General features: G+C 44.5%; 1 protein-coding gene across 2 annotated transcripts in view; it reads right to left on the bottom strand.

Moving 5' to 3' along the window:
* Positions 1-24,591, bottom strand: part of vps13b (vacuolar protein sorting 13 homolog B) — a 312,159-nt gene that overhangs the window by 30,162 nt on the left and 257,406 nt on the right. For both annotated transcript variants that reach the window (XM_030102906.1, XM_030102905.1), the window contains exons 42-46: positions 22,234-22,430; positions 19,752-19,933; positions 19,360-19,580; positions 19,136-19,267; positions 13,824-13,985 (exon numbers count right to left, since the gene is read on the bottom strand). In XM_030102906.1, the coding sequence (XP_029958766.1) occupies positions 13,824-13,985; positions 19,136-19,267; positions 19,360-19,580; positions 19,752-19,933; positions 22,234-22,430 (894 nt within the window). The remainder of the gene's footprint in view (positions 1-13,823; positions 13,986-19,135; positions 19,268-19,359; positions 19,581-19,751; positions 19,934-22,233; positions 22,431-24,591) is intronic.

The following is a 24,591-nucleotide window of genomic DNA, read 5'->3' as shown; positions in this document are numbered from 1 at the left end:
GCCGTAATGGTGAATTTTAGAGATGTTTTTCAGGAAAACACTCATCACTCAGTGTGTCATTAATCACTTCATGCATCACTTGCTACAGGGGTGTGAACTCCTGGATACTGTAGGCCATCGTAAAAGCACACACACACACCGATTAACTGTAGAAGGGTGTTCATTTGTAAACCCTTAATAGTAACTTTCTGTTGTTTTTCTTTATTAAATTAAGCAGATATCCAAACAAAACCATTGCATCTGTGCTCTAATTTTGAGATGTCTGACCTCACATATCATAATGATGAAACACACCCGTGGGATTTGCAGGAACTGTACAGTGGCTAAACAAAGCCAAAATACCGAGGTGACATCTGAATTTACATGAGAACAAAACAAACCGGCACCAAAGGTTAAATCATGTCTGAGGAAGAAAAACCCAGCAACTACTCAGCCTTCATTTTAATCACTTTGAAAAGAGTGATAGAGTGATACTGCTATCTCAAAAATGACATTTTGAACGATCAATAAATGAAGTTTGTAATCTAAGAGGCTGATAATCTCATCTGTAAATAAATCTTTTTCACAAAATCCTGCATTTGTCCTTATCAAGCTGATTTTTGTCCAAAACCAAATAAGAAACCATTTGTCACTTAACGATAAGTTGATTATTAAGTGTGAAGAACATGTGAAGCCTCCAGTGAGAGACTGAGATTGCGGCTGGTTGATGGTGGAATCACACACTGAGGCTCCAGATCTGGAACCACAGAGACCCGAACAGGGATTATTAATCAGGACTGAAGGTGTAGCATAAAATCTAGTCATTCTGTGATTGAACTGTACGTCATCTGTTGTTTGTTTTGGTGATAGAGGGTAGATTTTAATGACTTTCATGTCAGTGTTGCTTTCCAACAACAACTCTGCCTGAAAATCCTCACATCAATAACAAAAAGATCCAAAATTTTGTGTACTTGACTTTATCAATGACACTGATACTTCAACGAATTAGTGAACAAACATTTTTTTCTTCCAGTAACTTACATAAAAGTAGAGTCTTCCCTCCCATTTATTAAGAAAAGATCTGAGGGGTCGCTCATATGTCTTTTGTTTTGATAATACGTACCAGTCCTGAATGAAAATGCAGATTCGCAGTGACATGTTTGTCTAAATATGCAATATGATTCAGATGATTCACTTTAGTTCCACAGAGATAAATCATCAGTTGGATTAAACAACGGGACTGTCCACTCTTGAACTGAATCACACTGCATCAAAGTATCAGAACCAAAGTACTGAATACAATGCATACTACTAAAAGTTTACTGGCATTTCCAAAGAGGCGGCAGGTAAACTGGAGTGTTGCTCACCTAATGTTTAGATGAATCAAATCAAAGATTGAACTAAAATCATGACTAATCTCAGAGTAACACAGAACACCTGTGTGATGGTAGGCTGATGACGCAGATCGTGCAGGGTCTTAACATAAGATCAGTACCACATGAACTTTTTCAAGTCCCATCACCCAGAATTCACAGCACCATGGAAACGAGATGCAGAACCCAAACACGAGGCGTGACACAACCAGAAATGGTGTTAAATCCTGAGGAAAGCCATCCACACCCGCTCAAACGGGAACATATAGTCAGTGAGTCAATCAACCAGCTAAACACCATCATGGGCACGATGTCACGTCTACTGGCTGCCTCGCAGCTTAATCCCGTCCCGGGAGGAAAGCTTTCGTTTCCTGTAAAGAGAGACAGCAGGATATCAGTCAGTCACAGCCAAAGCAATGACTGTTACCTTACTGGTGTCACGACCTCGAGCAGATCTGACACTGTGTGCGTCAGGATGAACTCAGGATGAGCAGACAAGTGAAAGCTATTGTACTGCACACACTGTCAGAGTACGCTGTGACCCCGGTGCTCCTGCACACAGAGGGAGTCTCTCCTGCCACTGAAACCGCCGTTCGTCTGCTGTCCTCAGGCAGGAATGTGCTTGGGTGCACATAACACCAATTAAGTGTCTGCAGATGATACATGATCAGAGTTTCTGGAAGCTGCAGCGGTCAATAGTTGTTGTCTCCGCATTACAACTATTCCTTCGTTCTGTCTCGCTCAGACAATAACAGGAGACTTGAGACACAGCGGGGGGGGGGGGGCATGGGAGAGAGGTACAAACCAGTAGCTCCTGCACACAAGTTTCCATGAAAGGCCCAAAGCAGCTGCGACAAATCTTAGATGGTTGATTAAAATCATGTGAATTCAATATCAGAAACCAAAGGTTTAAAAATAGATTGACAAGCTCTCTGTACTGCCGATCTTATTTAATGTTATACAGGCGCAGATGAAAAAAAGGAGGGATATGGAACAGAGGCCTGTCTTGTCTGGTGAAATTACTTTGGGAGCAGGGAGCTAGCTAGCCACCTAACAAATGAGAAACAGGTTTATACCCAGACAACAAAACAAAAGAATATGGATGACTTGGTCTTTTACAAAAAAAATTTGTATGAGACAGAGAGAGAGAGACATAACAGCATCCATGCCAGGGCAGTGAGGGCTAACCCATGTAACATGAGGGAATTATGGTGGCTTTAACAGCTGTCTGCAATGCTTCTCTCCTCCTTGGCTCCCTCTCTCTGACAAAAGAAGCAAAGCAGCGCGACATCAAAGCCCAGATTTGCAAGTCTAAGAAGCGGTTTGGGAGCTGGAAGAAGGTACTGAGAGACGGCATTGTGTGGGTCGGTGGTTGACAGCGGAGACGTTAAGAGGTTTATGCTTGACTAACATTGTTCCATAGCTCTCCTTCTGGTTTCTTCTGAAGGCATCTCAGACGTCCAGGAGACGCAGACGCGGCAAGTGCTCGCACTAAACGAGAGCATCTGACAAAAGCAGCACTGTACGAGAGGAGAGGGGTTGAAAACCACAGAGCGGGGCTATGAAGTCGGCGGCACTCACAGACCCTTGGAAGGACAGAGGCATCGTCTTAGTCTGAAACAATCAAATTAAAAAAAAAAAAAAAAATTCTGGGGACACTTTTTGTTTTTTGGCACAATCATGTGTTGAGAACAGAACATCCAGAGTGCAATAGATTTTTCCATAGTTGGGTCATAAAACACTGAATTTTGTTTAACCCAGTGTGTTTTAAAGAAGGTGACGATATGAAATTTCAAAAGCAGAGGAAGGCTCACTCGTGCAAATCAAATTAGTGAAATGACTTTGTGATTGAGAGCTGCAGTTGCAGAAGCTACAAGCTAATTCTGTGATAGACGCATAAGTCTGTCACTCGTGTTTTATTCCCTATGTACTTTCTAAAGTTTGTTTCATCTTTGAACTTGCTCAAAAAAAAAAAAGAAGTTAGTATTGAACTATCAATGAACTCACACAATGTACAGTACAGACTCTGTGTTGTGAACCAAAATTGCTTTCTGACATGCTTCTCATGAATGTAGATTAATCTCCAGTGGAAACCAACATTGTTCAGACTGAATGCACAGTCAGTTTCTTTGGATCCACAATCATTTAATCCACATGACATGAAAGTTTTTTACATAGTATGAAATGCTGAATGCTAAAACACAATCACACCTTCTCAATTGGCCTTTGTGTGTTTTTAGGATCCCAGCTCGATGTATACAGAGAGGACGAGACGCTGAATTCAGAGGCTAAAGGGACAAAGGTCCTTCAGACTCCCTGATCAGATAATCTTCAAAAGTAAAATATTGTAAAGTGTCATATTTATAGCAGATATAAAGGCATGCACAATGAAACTCACATTATCGAGGCTAATATCCACCCGGGTATTTGGACCGCTGGAGTCTAAACAAACATCTTACTGAACATAAAGTACGTTCAGGAAAATAAAAAAGTGGTATGCTCTTGATCTTAGGCAGGGGAAGACCTCAGAAACCCGTATCATGACCACAACTAGAGTGCCTCTAAACTACCAGCGACTGCGGGCTGACTGCAGCCTAACTCAGACAACATGAATGCAGTTGATGTCTCCGCTGGTTTGACATCGTGCTGTGCAATGCAATGTAGCACTTCACTGCAGAGAGGCTGGCTGCAATGCACACAAACCACAAGCTCTGCCTCTGAAAAACAAACGCGCCACGGATTGACCCCGTACGGCTACCCCTAACCACAGAATGGTAGATTGTGTAATGAAACTTAAGCTCGGGGAAATGGAGAAAACAAATCACCACGGCATCCTCAAAGATTGAAAGTAGCACATGTGCATCAGCCTTTTTTCTGATGGCTCACAGCTCTTGGACTCAAGCGTACATAGCACATAATTATTTAATAAAAAGATCAGCACTCTTCATGCGAATGAGGCCAACAAAAATGTCATCCCATTTTTCTTTTCAAGCTTTGCTTTAATGATAGATGTATGCTATGTGGAAAGACGTCTGTTTCGGGTCCCAGATGATCTCCAGTTTCCACGGATGCCCCCACCGCTCAGCCCAGTGATGCTCCTGTGGGACTGGCCGAAGCAGCAGCCGGGTGCTGTCCATGGTGCTGAAGTCAGGGCAGTACCAGTGGGACCACAGCACACACCGATCCTCCACCTGCACCTCCCCGAGGGCGGGGAGCTCTGGAGAGAGTCTGGACCCGGTTATATACTATGAAGCAGAGAGCAACAGGGCAACAGGGGCAACGCTTCGGAAACAGCACAGGCAACATACAGGCCATGGAGAGAGCAGGTCCAGTACCACTGACCTGCTGCTCTGTTGCACTGGCCTCCAACTGATAGTGGCTCCAGACAACTTTAACGATGCTGGTCAAGACGTAGTGGCAACAATAAGTATTTGAACAGACACGACAGAACAGCTACTGTAGAACAAATTATTAGAGAGCTGAAGCCTGGATGTCATTTATACATGGCTTGTAGCTGCAGGCTGGATTAAGTGAATTTTCTGAGTCTTGTTCATCATTAAATTCATTCCAAGCTGCTCAGAACTGAAGAACTGACCGATCGAGTAGGCTGGTTTAGGCCCCGTTCACATGACAACAGTGGATGGAACCATTGAAAACTCAATTTCTGGAAAACAGAAACGAAAATGCAAAAACATTGCATTTTCACTTGGAACGTTTGACATGTAAACAACTAATGAATCTTATTTTCTGTCCCACAAGCACCTTACCAAAAAGTTGGTGCTTATGAGATTTAAAGTGATCTAATTTTTATGAGACAGTGAAATTTGTTTTGTGCTATTGTGGAAAAAAAAGAATAGTTTCTGAAATTGCATCTTGATTTGGCACACAGTTTAAACTTTTGCATGTTCCTTTTTGCTTCATCGGTTCTAATTTTGACCGTCACCGACCTGTTCAAAGGTCTAAACAGGGGTAAAAGAAAAATTAAATGTAATAAGAACTAAAAATGCAGCTGTCACAACAAATACTGAGTGGATTTAGATTTCTTTGACTCATTCATTTTGCAACTTGTTAGTTGATAGAAACAAACTATTAACACGTGTGCTGTTGCGATGCTGTGTGCACGTCAAATCAAAGATCTGGGGCAGAGAGAAACCTCACCCTGACATCATTACAAGAGCTGCCACACTTGTGAAAACTGTTGATCTCGACTGGAACAGAAATCTGCTCTCTCAATGAGGCTTCGGGTCATTAAATACCAACTGTTCTGTCATGTGGGGACAAAAAAAAAAAAAAAAAAAAAGGAAAGTTTTTACTGTCCAAACAGGGTTGTAACCCATGTTTAAAAGCCCTTTGTTGTAGCTTCAAGGCCGAGGATTTGACGGAGAGGATGAAAACATAATTTGTAAACTGCTAACACATTGGCATGTTTAAAAAGATTTACATAGAAAAACAAATATGAGATTCTAGCAGCGCAGCTCTCATCAACATGATAATTAAATTAATCTTCTCATGTCAGAGCGAGAGCTTCCTCTGGGACAAACTACACAGGGGGAGGAATTACTCAAAATATACAGAATATACACAAACAGAGCCATGACAGAGCCGTGGCTCATCGCATGTACACCCTGATATCACGCCGACGTCTCACAGCCTGTCAGGACGGGTGAGAAAACAAACTCTTCTCAAGAACTGGGATGAGTTTTGGAAGGATGAGCAGCCTTGAAATATACAGAGATGAAAGGAAAAAGTGCGTGGTAAGGTGGAGTCTGTCCTCACTGGAGTTATTGTTAAAGTCTTGGCTGCAGCGGCTGTGGTGTGGAGCTGAGCGTTATTCTGGAAGAAGACCAAATGGTTGGTTGTAGAGAGATGAGAAGATTCATCACTGATTTAAGAAAAAAAAAAAAAATACTGGCTGCATGCTGTTATTGAGACATTTTCTTTGTCTTTGCGATATAAAACAAACTTGGAGTTCGGGATCTCAGACATATCGTATTAATCACTAATTGAGTCGGATCCCAACAAAAAATGCTGGGAGAAAATGTTTCATACCTCCTGTGAGGGAACAGCAAGCCCTGACCAAAAGAGCCCATTTCTCAAAACAAAGACTTCGGTCTTAGAGCTCATCCTGCCCGAGAGTTTCAAGAATATGAAGGATGAATGGGGTTCACGAGATTAACCACGAAGGTCTCCTGGATGCTAAAGCCCTGAGACCTATAGTAAGCCCAGTGAGAGGATTTATCTTTACAAATGATTACGTTGTTGGATCCAACAGCCAAGTTCGAGTCCATGAGGCCTGTGAGACTGACTAAAGCTTTCTGGGAACGTAACTGAGACCGCCGTTGTGTATTTATGGAACATCATATGACACATTAGCTGTCCGTTAAAGAAACATAAACACATGAAACCTCAAATGAGCTCGAGGTCACTCAAGCTGCACTGAAAGGTGTAACAGTGCGTAACTGCTGATGAAGTCATTCAATTATTACAAATCGATCGATTGGCCAATTCGGATAGCGTCAGTGCAGTGACGGAGGTGTGTATACAGAGAGAGGAGAAGAAGTTAAAAGACAGGAATGTGGGGTAAACTAAGCTTCAAAGGCAGAAAAACTATGTTGTGTTGTAATGTCCATCAAATTCTTCATCTTCCATACTCTTCATTCAGTCTAGGGAGAACATGCAAACTCCACACAGAAAGGCCAGAGGAAGAAATGAATGGTTGTTTCACCACAAGGTTGGAAACCTGGAGTTAAATCTATATCCATCAAGGAGGGAAACAAGATTTTGTGTGGAGAGAGCCAGAGTCTCATAGCACGTGAGTGTTGGAGGCTTTTCTGTGTGGAGTTTGCATGTTCTAACTGTGTGTGTGAGTGGGTTTTCTCCCAGTCTAAAAGCACGTATTTGAGGCTAGCCGGTTATTCTCCACTGCCTGTGTCTCTGTGTCTGCCCTGTGATAGACTGATGGCCTGTCCAGATAGGATCAGATGAAGAAAAAAGTTCAAATTTTCAGTGAAATCCATTATTAATAAGGATATACAGTGCACAAGTAAAATTTGTTATTGGATAAAAATATTACATATTGGTTAAGTAGAGGTGACTGGAATATAGGTATCTGGTTAGGAAGGTGTATGAACTGTATGACTGCTGATACGGGCTGATTAGGAATAAATATGATCGTTTGAACATCTTAGTACATTTGATTTCTGCATTCTGTTTTTGGGGCAGTAAGCTTACTGTGAACCCGGCAAGGATCACCAAAGTGACAAAACAGAGCTCACTATGGAACAACAGACGAGCTGTACAGAGCACAAAAGGTGCAGAACAGATTAAATTTATAGCGATGTTTGCATAACCGAATACAGTTGGAAAAAATGACTTTAGCAGGAGAGAAGTTTTTACAACCTGACAATGATTCCACACTGCAGCAATCGCACAAGAAAATCTGAACAACACCAACATACAAACATGACTGTTTCTGGAAAATAAAAATCACAAACTGCAAGTGCTGCTCTCCAGATGTGGCAGAGATGAACTTAAGTCTTTCAAAGCTTTGTGGAGAAAAAAAAAATCTGAACTCTTGAGTCTTTAAATAAGTCTTTATCATGAGTGTCGTGACGGGGCTGACCTCCAGCACACTCAGCACTGATGCTCTGTGAAATCTGCAACGCAGAAGCTGCATTGTGAGAAGCGGCTCAATAAAAAAAGGCTGCAGTCTCCGAGGACCGGCCTCCCCTCTGACCTGCTGACTCACCGTTTGTTTCCTGTTGCCACAGAAACACAATAGTAAAACAACCTGTGCACAATGCATCTCACACCGAGCCAGTCGATGCACCTATAAGAGTCTCTCATATAAAGCACCGTGATGACATTTCTCTTCTTTAATATTTCACCAGGGGGCTGTTTCAAAGGGCATGTCTGGACAAGACGCGGTGTGTGATAGTACGGGATAAATGACTGTGCCGTTACACAATGATGAACCATTAAGAATGACTCAGTGGGGGCAAATTTTTCATCAGGACTGATTAGTTCATGTTCCTCCATTGCTTTATTTCAGCATTCCATCTTTCTTCTGTTTCTCTGACCTGAGCTGGAGCCTTCACACACACACACATACACACACTTGTCAGCTGGAAGGAGTCAGACTTCCCTCTGCAGCTCTGGAGGGTAAACAAGAAGCGTGTGTAGGTTTCCTCTGGAGATGAGAAAGCTGTCCGTCAGCTCCTCCCTGGTCGGTGAGGCAGAGGGTTAACCCCACTGCAGCTAATACCGTCCTCAGTCGAAGCCACAGCCTTGGATGAGCAGCATGAATAAACCACTTCACTTGAGGGCAGTGTTTCTTAAACAATGGGTCGGGACAGTGAAATATAACTTTTTATTTGACAGAGATTTATACCAGATTCATTGGAAGGACTAAATACGTTTATTCTGAATGACGAGCTGCAAACACTGAACCCTGCTGGAAGTTGTATAAGACGTGGCACACACCCTCCGCACAAACGTTTACATACAGATACACAAACTACTGATATAAAAACGCTCCCCCGCTCTCCTTTCTTTCTCTCTCTCTGTCACACACACGCACGCACTCTCATACCGAATACCGCCCTGTCATGCCTGCTTCCAACAACACAGCCAATCCAACCGCACACTAATAGCCCTGCGCTGCTATCTCCAGCACATTACCGCTGGGAACCAAACACACGCACGTCAACACAACACTGACACTCGCACACTACGCATGGACTGACACACGCACAGACGTTGGACTGGCAGGGCTGGAGAGGCTGAGCTGCACGGCAGAAGCCAGCCGCTGGAGAAAATCACAATTTATTCAAATTGCAAATATTCCCGTAGGCACTTAAAAAGTCTTTCCCAAATCCAGGGGGCTTTTTTACGCCCCTCTCCCTGCTAACCACACTAACCACAGGGATTTCCATCAGCTCGGCTGCATCCTGTACCGTGCAGCCAGATATTTCAACCATCCGCGCCACACCACACGCCCGAGTCCTGCAAGACGGCGGGGTGTGGATGGAGCGTGTGTTTGTACTTTGTATGGGATGTAAACTGTGTAACTGCATCCAATCTGTGTCCATCCTATCTATTACTCTTTCTTTAATGATTCCGATCTACAAAAATGCAGTCATCGTGTGTGTTTATAAATAGTTTGCTGGCAAATGTGGGGCGTGAAGGCATGCCGGGTCTGAGAGAGACCTGACAGACTCCAGGCCTGGGCAAGCATTTTTTAATCACGGTGCGTTTGTGTGACTTCGGGTACGAATTAGCTTAAGTGTCGGTCAACGGTAAACCTTCGGGACGTGGCCGCCTAAAATCCAGCCACTGAAGACGTAGCACGGCCGTGACTGATGGCAAAACGGGGTGGCGGGGAGAGTGGAAGGAAGAGGAAGAGAGGAGCAGCGAGAGGGAGAGTGACCTGAGCACAGATTCAAGTTTCACTGTGAAAACATGCTGCTCCAGTGTTCTTCTGAGACAAGTGACAGATATTCAAAGGTATGTCAACATCATGGGATGTGTACGCCGGGTAGATGACTCAAGATTGCACACATTAAACACTCTCCTCTCTTGCACGGACACTCAGGGGAATGCAAGACTTTAAATATGCCTTGCTGTTTTAGTTCAAGCTGAATCAACAGTCAGTCTGTTCGCTGAAGACAGGTTTTTTTTTTTTCTTCTCACTCTCGCTCTCTCCTGACTTTCAGTTTCTGAACGGGAAAAGGGATTAAAGGACTTAAGCTGCAATCAGCTCATCTAGACTCTGTTGATGAACAAGCAAAAGATAAATAAGGAAGGTAGGCGATACAGGACAGATAGCGGGTGGACACATTTTTGGCCGTGCCGTTCCTGCAGAGATTTCTGTGAGGGTCAGGAGGATGGCTTGTCTTTTGCCCCTGCTTCCATTTTTCCACGTCTCTTTTTTTTTTTTCTCAATGAGAGCCGCTCCAGTATTCCCCCATGACGACTCCGCTACCTTCCTTTAGACGTTCTCATTTTTCCCCCCAGTCTCCTCCGCGCTTCCACAATCCCTCTTGCTCCGGCCGTCCGGCTCTTTCAGGATGATCTCATGTCCAGCGAGGTCGGGGGTGAGTCAAGCCGGGGACGGATGACTTAATAACAGCGAGTGAGTAGCTCTGGCCTGTGCGTGTGACCGCCCTGGGGACAAGTCAGGTGGGACACGCGAGTCATACCAGAGCCATGAGGACGACGGATGGCCTGCTCCTCGAGCGGTCCCAGGCCCACCAGACAACACAGAATTGGCCATGAAGAACAAGCGCAAAAAGACCGTACTTAACTCTAAGTGCATTTGTGCGTGTTTGTGTGTGTGAGGATAATTTCGGGAGGTAGAGATAAAAGAGCTCAGAGGAAGATGGTAGTTTGGCGGTTAACAGGCGAGGGAGGGTAAAATTAAGGGAGCCATGCTGCAGTCGGGACAGCGCTCAGAGCCAAAGCAGAACTACTGACAGAAGAATGCGATGATGGATAATGTAAGGAAGGTTAAAAGGTACACAAAATAAAAAGAGAGAAAGGACTTGAAGGGCCAAAAAACTGACCGGGCCAGATGTGCAGTAATTCTTCAGGGGTAATCCAAGGCCATGAACCCGAGCCCAAATGTGAGGAAAGCACTTACTGGGGTGTAATTGAGATTAAAAGAACAAAACTGCCTTCAAGTCAAAGTCCAAAACAGGGGAGGATGGAAGACAGAGGCTAGTGGCGGGACAAACCAGACCAGGGCTGGCGGGTTGAGCCAGTGCGGCCATGAACACCAGAGCAGCCAACTGTGCTGACTGGGGGTGGAGAGAAGGGGTAAAGACTGTACTGGGAGGCTAAATGCCGCTGTTGTTGGACAGTCTTCAGTAAAAAAAATAAAAATAAAAAGCCCAAATGTCCAAGTTAGACCCCAAACGAGTGTGAAGGCCAGAGACTGTCCAGGTCTACTGATCTCATCGGGCTGATGAAGGCATCGGGGGTGAAGGGGGACCTGGACCGAGTCGGCCCCCGGGGAGCTCTGCACTGCTGTGTTCTCTGACCTACGATTGGAGGTGTGAGGCTTGAAATGGGTTTTGGCCATTGCCTCGGTGGGTCCCTCCAGTGCGGGGCAAGAAATGACACTGTGAGTGTCACGCTTCACATTACAGTATCCCCAGAATGGGTGAGCTAATTGCACTGTGGGTCCAGAGCGGAAAAGTGTTTACTGATGGCCTTGTAAGTGTTGGAGCTCTGGGGTGAGCTTAAGAAGGGATGAAAGCCTGTGAAAAAAAGAGGTGGATGGAAACAAGAGTTGGCTACGAGACAAGCGGAGGAAAGCAGAGAGCGCAGGCCCGCTGGTGTGATGAATGTGACTGCAGCTTTTATCTGACAGTGACAAAGTAAACAGATGTCTTTACATCAGACTTACACATTTCAGGTTAATGCTTTAAACGAGCACAGTTACAGTGTTAGCAGGGACTCTGGAACACCGTTCACAAAAATTTATACCATTATGAAAGCTGTGCGGCAGTGCAGTGGTCAGTACTCTCACCTCGGTGACACATTTGTGTGTGGAGATTACATTGTTACATCTTTCAGTGTTTCATCTCCCAAAGAAATGAACTCGGGGTTGTAGGTCTAGGCTAGCAGGAGATATTGGTGAAGAAAGTGAAAGACACTGCTTGTTTCCACCCTACTCAACCCAAAGCCCTAAAATCTGAACAGTCAAATTTAGGATCCGTGTAAAATCAAGGTGAATATCTCACTGGGCACCACAACTTACAGGTGGCAAAGGAAAGTCTTCATATTAAACTAAAACTAATAAGTGAATCATACTTTATTAATTCCTGTGGGGAAACTCTCTTTTTTCCACAGTGATCTATCCAATTTCTAGAATGTGGTGGGCAGCTGCATTACGGTGCTCCAGGGAGCTTGGTGGGGTCAAGGGTCATGCTCAAGGACTTACAGTGGTGACCTGCAGCTTTGGGATTCGAACCTGTGAACTCTTGATACTGAGTCTGCATCTTTTATTTTCAATAGTGAAGACAAAAGGTTTAGGAGGGAAGTAATATTAGTTGCAGGCTATAATGAGAACCTATTTGGGAATATTGAGTTTGAAAAACAAACAAAAAAAGTTGGGATCTTGGAAATTAAATTCATAAAGACACAAGAAGTTAAGAGGGGGACAGAAAGTTAAGAGGGGTCGAGAAAGTTTTTAAATCATGATATTTAAAGCTAAAGAGAGGAAATCACGCGAAGGAGGATGGGTGTTTGAAAGATCAGCGTTGTTAAGTCCACGGCATCATGGGACTGAAGCAAAACAGCGCGAGCACTTATTGCTCTGCTTGGAAACGGGTTTGTAGGAGCTACAAAAACACACTTGCAGGACCAAGTAACCATTAAAGAAACACAACCCTTTCTCTTATCAGTGTCACTATTTTTATAACCCTGAAATGTAATTAGGAGTGTTTGCTACAATTTGCCGAGGCGGACACCTTGGCAGGCGTTTTATCATCGGGCTCAAAGTTAGCTGAGAGTTTTGGCAAAGCCGAGCCATCTTATTTATCTGCTTCACAAATCATGTTCATCTCGAGAACACATATTTCATATACCACAAACACATGATGGAATAACACATGACAAAACCATCTCGGAATCACATTCTTCATCTGTGATGACATTTGGCCCACTCGGACAGTCTGTCATCCAAAATATCCCTGAAAATACGGAGGTCATTTTGACTCACTGCTGAACTGAGATGTGGTATTTGCTCGGCTGATATGCCAGATTGCCACTCACAAAGGGTGAGCGTGTGTGTGTGTGTGTGTGTGTGTGTGTGTGTGTGTGTGTGTTTGTGTGTGTGCAATCGAGAGTGAGGTAAGAGCACAGATTAACCATGGTCGATGATTAATACAACTTGACTTACTGACTTACTGCGAGCAATTATGGCCATGTCTTTTCTCAAGCCTGACTTTCTCACACTCGCCGCGGAGCGCATGGGGGTCCTGGAACATGTGCGCACCAAACACACACACATATGCCACAGATTGCCAGCCCACCCTCCGCTCAACCTCCAAACCACAAAGGGTTAAATATAATCAATCTTCTTTAACAATGCTGTCATAGCGCTGTCTGAGAAACGCTGACAGAAACACACAGATAGTGGCTGCGCGCTGATCGCTCTGTGTGTGTGTGTGTGTGTGTGTGTGATCTCACAGAATGTGTACACTCCAGTCAATGAGCGCAGGTTTGTAATTCAGTATTTTTCCACACATGAACTAGATTTGTGTATGCCGTACATGACACAGAATGTGTGTCCATTAAATTCACGCAGGCACCATCGCTGGATCAGATTTCTGAGTGAGTAATCCATGTCAACGCCCTTTTCTGAGTGTGTACTTGTTGTGCATTTCTTCTTTAAAAAAGAAAATCTTTGAGGCCGGGGCCATGAAATGTCTCACCATGTCCTGTGTGTGTGTGTGTGTGCGCTACCTGCGGGGACTTGTGGGATCTCCAGCTGTACTGGTGGCTGTGCAGGCTGGCAAGCAGAACATTCTCATCCGTGTCCACCTGACCGAAGCGCAGAGTCTCATGGGTGTCATTGCAGATCACGTAGTGGCTGTAGAGCAACTCCTCGGCTTCAGAGTTCCCATTCTGAGAGAGAAGAGAGGGGAAAGAAGGAGAAAAGACAGGGGCAAAAAGAAGGAAGAATTCAGTAAAATAAATAAAATTAGCATTGTAAGAGAGATCTGTTATCATATCATGACTTGACAGAATTCGTAGCTACATTGGCCATCAATGTATTGAGTTTGTAAGGAGAAACAATATGGCTCAGCCTGGTTCACCTACACCACAAGGTCAAATCGTGCACGTCACACACATGGATCCTCTGTCTATTCATAAACCACCTTGCATGTGAGTGAGCTTGGTTCACTGTCTTGGAAATACGAGTTTAATGAAGAGAGAGAGAGAGCGGTGTGTGTCAAACCTCCTGCTTTCAGGGATTCAAGTACACATATTCAACACAGCGCATGGCGTGCATGTGAGCTGGACGGCGTGTGCATGGGTGCAAAAGCAAGTTTGACTTGAGCTTCTTCCAAAGGCACTCAGGCCCTGATGGGATCTCTCCTGCACACCCCTGTTGACTGGTGACGCACATGAGCACATTTCAGACAGTCGCTCAATAGCTGCTACACTATCCCAACAAAGAGGGTCTCCTGCCTGCTGCACACTCTTAAATGTGGGGGGGGGGGGGGGGGGGGGGGGGGGGGGGGTGATGGTTGATGGGTAAAAGAGGCTGGCAGTAAAAGCTGAGAGTTCGACTGCCAAGCACGTTCAGGGTCCCGGGGTTGTTGGTGCTATTGAAAACGGATGGGAAAGTTTACGCCATTAAAGAACACTTGATGATAGATGTATACGTGTGTGTGTGTGTGTGTGTGTGTGTGTGTGTGTGTGTGTGTGTGTGTGTGTGTGTGTGTGTGTGTGTGTGTGTGTGTGTGTGTGTGAGAGAGAGAGAGAGAGAGAGAGAGAGAGAGAGAGAGAGAGAGAGAGAGAGAGGTACACAGAACCAATATAGATGGGACAGCTGCAGCGGTGGCTTCAAATCCATTTCCACTTTTATAGCGGAACACTATCTGTGCTCCCTGTTCGAATGCGACACTGCGATTTACAAACTTCCTGCTGCCATCTCGAGATGCCATCGCTAAGCTCGCTCTTTGATGGTATCGTCTTTCCGCTCCGCTTCACGAGGCAACGCGATACACACGGCAGAGCAGCTTCGCGCAGTAATCATAATCACTTTCTGTCTATCCGGGGATTTGAGGTGGACAAATATTGAGACAAAGGTATTTAAACAGTCAACACATATATCTTGTTAAGGAGCACGGGATGACTTCTCCTTCTTGAGACGCTGACCGAGTGGGCATCCACAGATCCATTTCACTAATCCACTCAGATAAAGTTACTGTGGCTTTCACAGAGTCCAGCCTGCCTGGCAGAATGACACACATATACAAGACGAGGTGCAGTAAAATGTCTGGAAAGCAGGCTGTAAAGAATGACACCCACACATGTGAAATGAAAGCCGGCGGAGGTGACAGTGAAAGCCGGAAAAGGAACATAATGAAACACTAATCACATTTTAACACAGCCTTGTCTCGTTCCACAGATGACCCCAACCCACACGTCTGCTTCCACCAGAAACACCCGACTGACCTCTGTGTCGCTTTGAGGAGGAAAGGAGCCCACCGATCAAACATGGGAAGAAGTAGAAGAAGAAGAAGGAAAAAAAAAAAAAGAAACAGGAGGAAAATTCCTGTTGTCTCAATTGCACATGTAACAGCCTGTGAACCTTCTGTGAGAAAGCAGTGTGTGTAAATACTACTGGGCTTTCGTGTGGCTTTCCACCAAAGCCACTTCCCTGGGGTTAGGGGCTGGGGGGGGGGGCAGGGACCAAGAACTGAAAATGGAGGCATGGGGCCTGGTGGTTGGAGGTTAGAGTGATGGAGGCCTGAGGTTAGGGCCATATGGGGCTGCTGAGTGCGGGGAGAAGCAGCAGCAGAGGAAGGAATAAAAATAGTTTTAATCAGTATTAATTTTCTTTTTAGCAAGAAACCGAAAAACAACTCTGTTTGAAATGGCCTGGGATCTCTGAGTGACTCGACCGAAGGTTAATGCGCAGCAGCAGAGGTGAGCCTGCTCACGTGGGGACCTGCGGTGTATTAGAATAGACAGCACATGCAGCCATGTCAATATTAGGAAGGAATCAGACGTACAACTTGTGCCTGACAGAAAGGTCTAAGTGATGTTATAATGGAAACAAGAACAGGCTCTTCACCATGACCGAGGCTGCGACTTATTATTATCTCTATATGAGTGTAAATTACAACCATACACTGGACCAGAAAGTGTCTTTAATTCGTATTTATTGGCATCCATCTGGAAGTGCTCCAGCGGCTCATGCCGTGGCGGTTTGTTCTGACCAGGCCTGGTTTGTGAGGTTTCAATTGTGCAGCACTTGAGGAATCCTCCCCGCGTTTCAGCGCTGACCCTGCAGGCCACATCACAACGGGCCGGCTTGCCAGCCTTGACACCAGGAAACATGAAAATCACTGCAACAATTACGTAGGTTGCGACGCATCCTTCTGTTGCGGAAGGACAGAGCCTGTTAACATTTCCGATGACTTCTCATTACGGCCTTAACCGAGATCAAGTTCTTTCTTTGTGCGCGTCTGCGTGGAGCGAATGTGTCAATCAGATCAAAGACAGGTTCATTCAAATAGTCGGCCCATTATATTCACCTCTCCATCTCACCAAACTCTTGCGTGTGTAATTGCACCCATGCAAGGTTTTCTCGCCACATATGAGATTTTGTTTCGGACGAAACCTCAAAAAATGAAACAATGTCATACGGTTGAAAGTTTTCACTTCCTCTGAAGTGGACGAGCATTCTCTAAAGAATCTGTCTTTTGTACTTGACCTCTCTCTACCCCTTATTCTCCAGAACTACCATAGCCACATGCAGCACATTTGCCTTATAATTACAGTGTGTTTTTCCCTTGTGTTCAGCAAAGTGGTGAAAGCTGGAGGTAGTTAAAAGGTTCTGTACAAGCTACAAGGCTGCTGCTGTTTAGACCAATCAGGACAATACAGCAGGCCTAATCACTGTAGGAATCAATCCCATACCAATGAACATGTAGATGCAGCTCGCAGGGTTTGTGCTTGAGTGAGTGTACGTCAGTCTTAAAAGTCAGCATTTGCGCGAGCACACAGTGTGTGCCTCGGTTTATGGCTTTAATTCACCGAGCCAAGACAGGAAAAAGCCAGACGTATCACTAAGTCAGTATCAGACGTGCCAGGCTTCGGGTGCCCCTGAGAGCACGAACCACTAATAACCAAAATAATCATGCTGGGCATGTTGGGTAATGGTGGGTATCCATCCCGCCATGGATACCCACATGTCCAAAATGCTCCAGTACAGCGGCAATATGACCTTTCATTAAAACAACACCGACACTCTAAAGTCTAATTTATGACTGAAATAACCAGCAGAAATAGGGAACATTGTGCTGAATGATGCAATGATGAAGCAAAGGGTCAAACATGACCGATCGCTCAGCGCGCTCGCTGAAAGCTGCTGATGAGTCAATGATGCCACTGAGTGAAAACAAAGGCATCAGACCAAGAGCCAGAGCAATCATTCCGTAGTATATTTCCTATACAGCTTGCTTAATTTTATTTTCCACAGGTAAAAGACCACAGCTGTTCCTTGAAAAGCAAAAGGCTATTATTTTCCTCACCTGGCACCGGGTCTCTGCATGCATGTAAAACCATAAGAGTACCTCATGTCTCCCGAGGCCAGTATATGAGTCAGCACAGCTGAGCGCCGCACAGCCATGATGGGGCATACAAGACCAGCGTGTGTGTGTGTCTGTAGTGTGTGTGTGTGGAACAGACAAGTGGGTGGGAGAGCAGAGACCAGATGAAGTCTTGGCAGGTGTCACCACTCAAGTTTTACCATGTTTTCATGGGCATTGCTTCACACACGAATATCCTGGCTACCAGAGGCAGCGCTGAGAGCTGAGAATGGAGAGATGACGAGGGCCGTGGTGTCGGAGGGCTGAGACCAGACACGCCGGATCGTCTTTTAGAGTCGGCACCAAACTGCGAGGCAGCCCCGTCCTACACGTTTTTATGACCACTGGCACACAACCAAAAACCATTCTCATGAAATCCACTTTGTTGTTAAGTTTGTTTAGCTGATACTCCATCTGGGGCAAAAGGCAGTCTTTCAGCGTATTTCCCAAACACACAACTTTTTTTAAGGGTTTCCTTAACAGATTGACTGGTCCCTGGTGCCAAATTGAAAAGCTATACACGAGTGTTAGCGATGAAACGGGGGAAACAATCCGTTTAAACTTAAATGTCCGACAATACGCCGTCATTTAAATGTACATGACAATAAATCTCTTGGCAGTAGATTTCAAAATAAGACAGTATATCACATATCACTTCAAATAAATGTATCCTCAACATGCAGCAAGAAGTGTTTTTCAAAGTTTTACATCTAACAAATGGACTACTTCATACTTGACTAAAGTTAAAAAGGAGAAAGAAAAAAAACCCCCACAATTGGCTAAATGTATTTCATGGAATTAATAATGCTGTTATTGATTAAACTGGTTGTTGTCGAATTTCCCTTTGGGAAACATCTAATTTCAGGTTGAATTAGGAAATAACTGCAGGAAAGTGACAAACTGGAAAATTCTGATATGCTCCAATGCAGAAGGCAAATGGAGCTCTCCAAGTCAGGGCTGTGTGTGTGCTGCTGTTTCACCTAAATATCTGATCAGCTTATCAGATAAATTTCTTCAAATTAAGCCAATGCAGAAGCTCAAGAGATTTCAGAATCAAGACAAAAAAATCCCCATAAAAATTAACTTTTATCCTGAATAAACACTGTGAGTCACAAATATCAGCCGATTCAGGTTGTGGATAAAAAAAAAAAAAACTTTGTGTAGAGTCCAACAGCTAATTTAACGAAGAAACCTGTTTCTCTCTGTTTTCGTATCATCCACTGACTGAGTGTTTTCAGTTTAGCAAACATTCAGGCATTTTCCCCTCAAAATACAAGTCACACTTGTTTTTATACCCGTCTTCATATAAATAAGCAGATACTAATTATACAAGGAGTAGACTTTAAAAGTAATCTAAATACATTTGTAGTTAAACCATGGGCTATTTAAATGTGATATATTTAAAGAGGCATGAAGACAGCTGTGGTATAAGTCTGAAGTCGAGCTCACCTGCTGCCAGCTGTGCAGGGCGGTGTCCACAGTGTGAATAGCATACTGGCTGATATTGAGGAACACCGGATCCACAAACACGTTCACATCCAGAGACGTGGCCTGAGGGCAGCAGGTCGCCGCAGCCCGGCCCTGAAACACATGAAATACTCGTCTTAGCACTTCCTGTAACCAATGATTTGAGTCAAAATATCTGTACCGACTGCGCAGGCAGCAGACTCTACCTGCAGCACACAAGTCTGGAGAAGTTGGAGGTGCGTCAGATTCCGGTACTCCAGCAGCCTGCAGTCCAGCTGTGTGGAGAAGTTGAACTCCTGACACTGGCGTGGTCCGTTGCTCCACTGGCGCAAGAAGATCCGAGGTTCTCGAGAACCAATCACCATGAACTCCTGCTCCTGAGGTAACTTCCTGTCTGGCAGGAAGGGGTGAAGCTGTCGAGACGGAACTGGAGAAGAGGGACAAAATATCTTCAATGTTTGAAACATTCAACGGATGTCCAAAATAATTCAATTATGAGGATAAAAATAAATACATATGGGGAAATCTCACAAATAATCTTCCCATGGTGACTCAAAACAGATTAAAATGGATGGTTTCAAGACACTCTGTATCCTACCTGTACCCAGCTGTTCAAGGTGATGGCAGAGATGAACTTCCAGATGTGCCAGCTGTAGGGAAACACCCACGGAGGGGACGAACCAGGGGGCAAAGCAGGAGTCCACTCGAGTGCATGCTGCCAGCGCCATCGGAGACACCAGCTGATCACACGGCAGCTGGGACCCGCAGTCACTGTCCGAGCTGGAAGACAGAGAGAGAGGAGACAGACTATGATATTTAAAACTCGAAATGAGCTAAGAAACGGTCGTTCCTGTGACTATTCTCTCCCAAAACAAGCAAGCAGCCACGCTGACTCTAAAAGTACAACATAAAATGATCAGTTAGATAAAAAAAGAGGCTGAGATTAACACTTAAAGAGTCATTCAAACAGGTCACAGTTGTTTTTCATCCCATCACTACCATACAGGAAACACTGAACAGCCATGGTGTTAATGGCAGGAAATCATGGAGGAAGCTACTGCTTTCCAAAAAACCCACCCAAAAAAAAAAAAAAAAAAAAAATTAACAACAAAAACCCAAACGCTTTCAAACACCTGACTGAAAATACTTTGCTGAATCTCAGGTGGAATCATCTTTCCCATGACGAAGCACGGTGGAGGGAGCATTGAGATTTAGGGTTGCGTCACTTAAGAAGCTGTCTGTCAATCAGCCGAAGCAGGAAAATGAGTCAAAAAATGGAAAAATGGGCTAAAACCGAGAAAAATGCTCCTTTAGGAGAGACTGAGTGCAGACCTGACTCAAACAGAGATGCAGCAGAATGAGCTCAGGCAGAAATATTACTTCAGAAGCTTTCCTGAATGTCGTGTGGCTCTGATCAGCAGCTACAGGAGTTTTATTGAGATTCAACCAGGTATTAAATCCAGAGCTCACTAACTTTTTCCAGCAACACTGAAGTCATGAATCAGTAAGCTCATTTGTCTTTCCTTTTGCCTGCGTGCAAACCAAAACATACTGTATTTTATGACCAAGCCATGCAGATAATTAGGGGATTTTAGAAGGAATTATTGTAATATTCTATAAAAGGTAGCTGCACAGTATCTGAAGCAAAACCCAGGCTGAAATAACGGCTGCTGGAGGTTCTTTTTTCATAATTAAAATGCTCTGAGCTGAAGGCGTTTGTCTCTTTCCCAGCACGTCACACACGCTGTGTGACATCCCCTGAAATCTAAGACAAACGCTGCAATTCCTCTGGAGAAAGGAATGAAGAGTGACAACACTGCAGACGGGGCCTCCTTGTGGTCCGAGCCGGTTAGGAAGGTGATTATGCCCACGGCTTCCCGGAGCACCCCCTCCGTGGACATTAATTGCATGTCGAGGATGATGATGTTGAATGGAAGGTAATTGAAGTGAATGACCATTTGCTCTGTAATTTGCTGCTACCATGATCCACCATAAAAAGCTCCAGCAGGAAACGCTCAAGACCTGAAAAATGCTGGTGCAGCAGAGTGCTCCTTAAAAAGATAAGCATCATATGTTGACAATTTTCATTACTTCCAGTTGGCAGGGCAGCCAAGTTATTTTTTCTGGTGGAAACTAAAGTACGGCAGATGAAACGAGTGAGCAGGGAAAGAGGAATCAATTTTGATCAAAAAAGACAAATAATTTAAACATAAAGGAAATGTAGTGTTTGGAGTATGATTGTAATGAAATACAGATGTATATTTTGCTTTACACTGTATCTGGTCCTGAGAAGTTTTTTTTTTTTTTTCATACATGTTTTCTTATTCCTCCCTTTCTGCTTTTCTGCGCTCTCTAAGCCACACAGAATGTGGGCTTGGCAGTTCCCTTCCACTAAAAGTTCCCCAAATCCCAGAAGGAAGTAAAAAGGAGAGAGAAAAAGAGAGTAAAGCAAGATGAGGAAAGAATGAGAAGATTGAGAGAAAAGAAAATGGCTAAAGTTTAACCCAAGGCTGGGGGAAGACATGAGAGAGATAAGGCGGAGAGGCAGTCGTAGAGAGAAGAAGGGAGTGAATACATGCTTCTTGAGGTGTTACAGTGTCTGGCAGGCTCACTGCAACCTATCCTAGTTCAACCCTGCCCTGCCCAGGCCGAGCCGGGCCGGGCCGGGCCGCGCCAGGCCTCAGAACTCACGAGCCAACCCGAAGGGGGCTTGACTCCTCTCGCTTCCCGTGAGCTCCCCCTCGATTAGATACACTCAAGGTAAGCAGGAAGGAATCCGGATGGGCCCTGACAGGCACTTGGTGTGCTGGGAAATCTCATTAGGCCGATCTGAACGCCTTCCAAGCCCGCTCCCTCCTGCACACCAGATGTGGGGCGAGGGACACATTTCAGCTCTTTGTGCAGAGCGGCCTGGGTGCATTCTCCCGCTCTGTTTTTCCTCACACAGGACGGCAGCACAACACGCACGCAACGCTGTGCGTAGACTTAAACAATCAGCAAGTACTGGATAAAACTAAAAGTATGTCACCTACAGGCACTCTGAGAGACCAAGAGGTAAAAGAGAGGCGTTCTCTCCTCACCTCTGCTCGTCCCCTCCCTCTCCGTTGTTATTGAGAACGATCCTCCACAGGTCCGAGGCCACCAGCTCCTTCTGCTGGTTGGTGAGGCTGAGGCTGGGCAGCTGCAGCTGGCAGGCGCAGCTCTCTGACAGGCTGAACTCACGATACTGAACAAAGGTCTGCTGGAGCTCATCCCAGTACTCCAGGCTGCACGGTACCTGAAAGAGAAAAGACAGTGAAAACTTCAACGTTTTCAGAGAATCTAACTGAAGGCCAGCATTTCATCTGAAGACTGGAAGTATAATGTGGCAAATGGGTTCTGGAGGCAATTCTACTGAGAAATTTAGAAAAATGTGCACGCTCTTGTTTTCTGCACACATGGTACAACTGTTGGAAAATGTCAACCAGGACAATTTCTCATTCTGACGTTAGAAAGAATCTGAACCAAAGCAAAACACTGCAGCATGTGGTAAACAGCTGCGGTAGCTCTGCTCTTATGCAGGTACGCAAAAGCACTGAGGTTCATCTCTAAAACTGCTCTCTGAATATCTGCAGAACAAACTAATTCTGACATCTTGCCTTGACGTTCGATGTGAAAACATATGCACATACTTTCTAATCAAAGACAATAAAAGCTGCCGTGGTGCATTTAGGACATGTGGTCATTTCTTTTCCAGTTGCCAATACAGCCAGAAGTATAAACATTTCATAGTCCAGAACACATACATGAAAGATTATGAGATACTGAAGACACTGCTCTGCAGAGGTAGAAATAAACATCTAGACATCAACAGTTTCTGTTTTCTTGCCTTTCTACATCAATGTAGTGGCATGGATGGATGGATGGATGATACTCTATTCATCCCCGGGGAAATGGGAAATTCAAGATATGGTGTGTGTGTGTGTGTGTGTGTGTGTGTGTGTGTGTGTGTGTGTGTGTGTGTGTGTGTGTGTGTGTGTGTGTGTGTGTGTAATGTAGGATGAACAAGACAATAGTCAATAATGAACATAGTCAATCCAAAACACCCACCAGTACTATCTTTTGTGTTACATAAAGAAAGAAGCTCTTTATTCAAGAACTGTTCCCCCTCCAGCCACTTGGTGGCAGTGTTGTAATTTATTCTTTCAGAGAAAAAGAAAGTTTCCCCAAGGTGCAGTCACAGTATTAGCACTGATTAAGGTAAATTTAATGGTCGATTAAGGAAACAATACTCTGAATTCTGTAGATGTACACCTACTCACACATTCAGTCATGATCTCTGACTCTACATTCATGCAATATAGTCCTCTTTTCTTGCTAACCAGCAGTTTTTGGATTACTACTCAACTACCATTGTAACACATTCAAACAAGTTTTAATTCATCACTACTGCATTTATTTTACTTTTCACATTGACATTGTCTATCTGTTTATTTTTGACCTGTTACTACAACCGGTGAGCACCATAAATAATGATCTCATAGCACTGAGATTTGTGACGGACAGCAAAGAGAGGCCTTTCACAGTTACTTCATAAGAACTCAGAGACACTTTACAGTCAATATTTTTTCTTAAACCTCTCTGGCTTTCCACACAGTGACACACTGAGCTCCACAAATACACTGACACAAGGACTCAAACATTTATTGCTGCCGTCGAATGTATCTCCATATTGATCAGGAGGATGCCAGAAGACCACTTTATATATGGTTTTACTGTGGGATTGATTTTCCCCTCTGCCAGAGAATCCCACAGATATTCCTTTCTTAAAGCGCTGGCTTCAATCTTTCGACAGCGTTTTACTGAGTGTTTTTATATCCACCACTTAGTCCATTGTATCTGTCAGCTGTTCGCCACTGACACGAAAGGTTCCAGTCCAAACAAATGGATTATTGTAACCCGAATTACTCATCTGCTTCAGGATTACTGTACGGCTTCATTGTTGCACAACAGGTATGGCTGCAGCTCTGTGGATCCCTCCAGCATGTCTGCTAATCATCAAGGAGTGATACTTCGCTGACCCTTTGGAGAGATGGGGAATCCCTGCTTCAGAGAAGGACTAAGCATGTGATTCCTTTTCAAAGCATCTGCAATATAACCTTGAATTTTACTCACTTCAGACAAAAGCCGTCTTTCCTTTCTTGTCTAATCGGAAAAAAACGTCAGTGCTTTGACCGCAGACCACCAACATGGCACGACGACAAATCGTCTCCATGACAACGGCGCATGAACACAGCATAACTAAACACCCTGGCAAGGGAGCGCTACGAGTCGGCCATTAGCATTGAAGTCCCGGAGCCATTTCTCACGCTGAATAACAATCAGGTTACGTGACTGTTCTCACATTGAGAGTTATTGATGTGATGACTGGTACCGCTCCATTCATTCGTCTCTCGCCG

The sequence above is a fragment of the Salarias fasciatus genome, chromosome 11 (genome assembly GCF_902148845.1).
Source record: "Salarias fasciatus chromosome 11, fSalaFa1.1, whole genome shotgun sequence".
NCBI classification, from domain to species: Eukaryota; Metazoa; Chordata; class Actinopteri; order Blenniiformes; family Blenniidae; genus Salarias; species Salarias fasciatus.
Note: the sequence above shows the minus strand (reverse complement) of the source record. Positions and strands in the feature narration are given on the sequence as shown.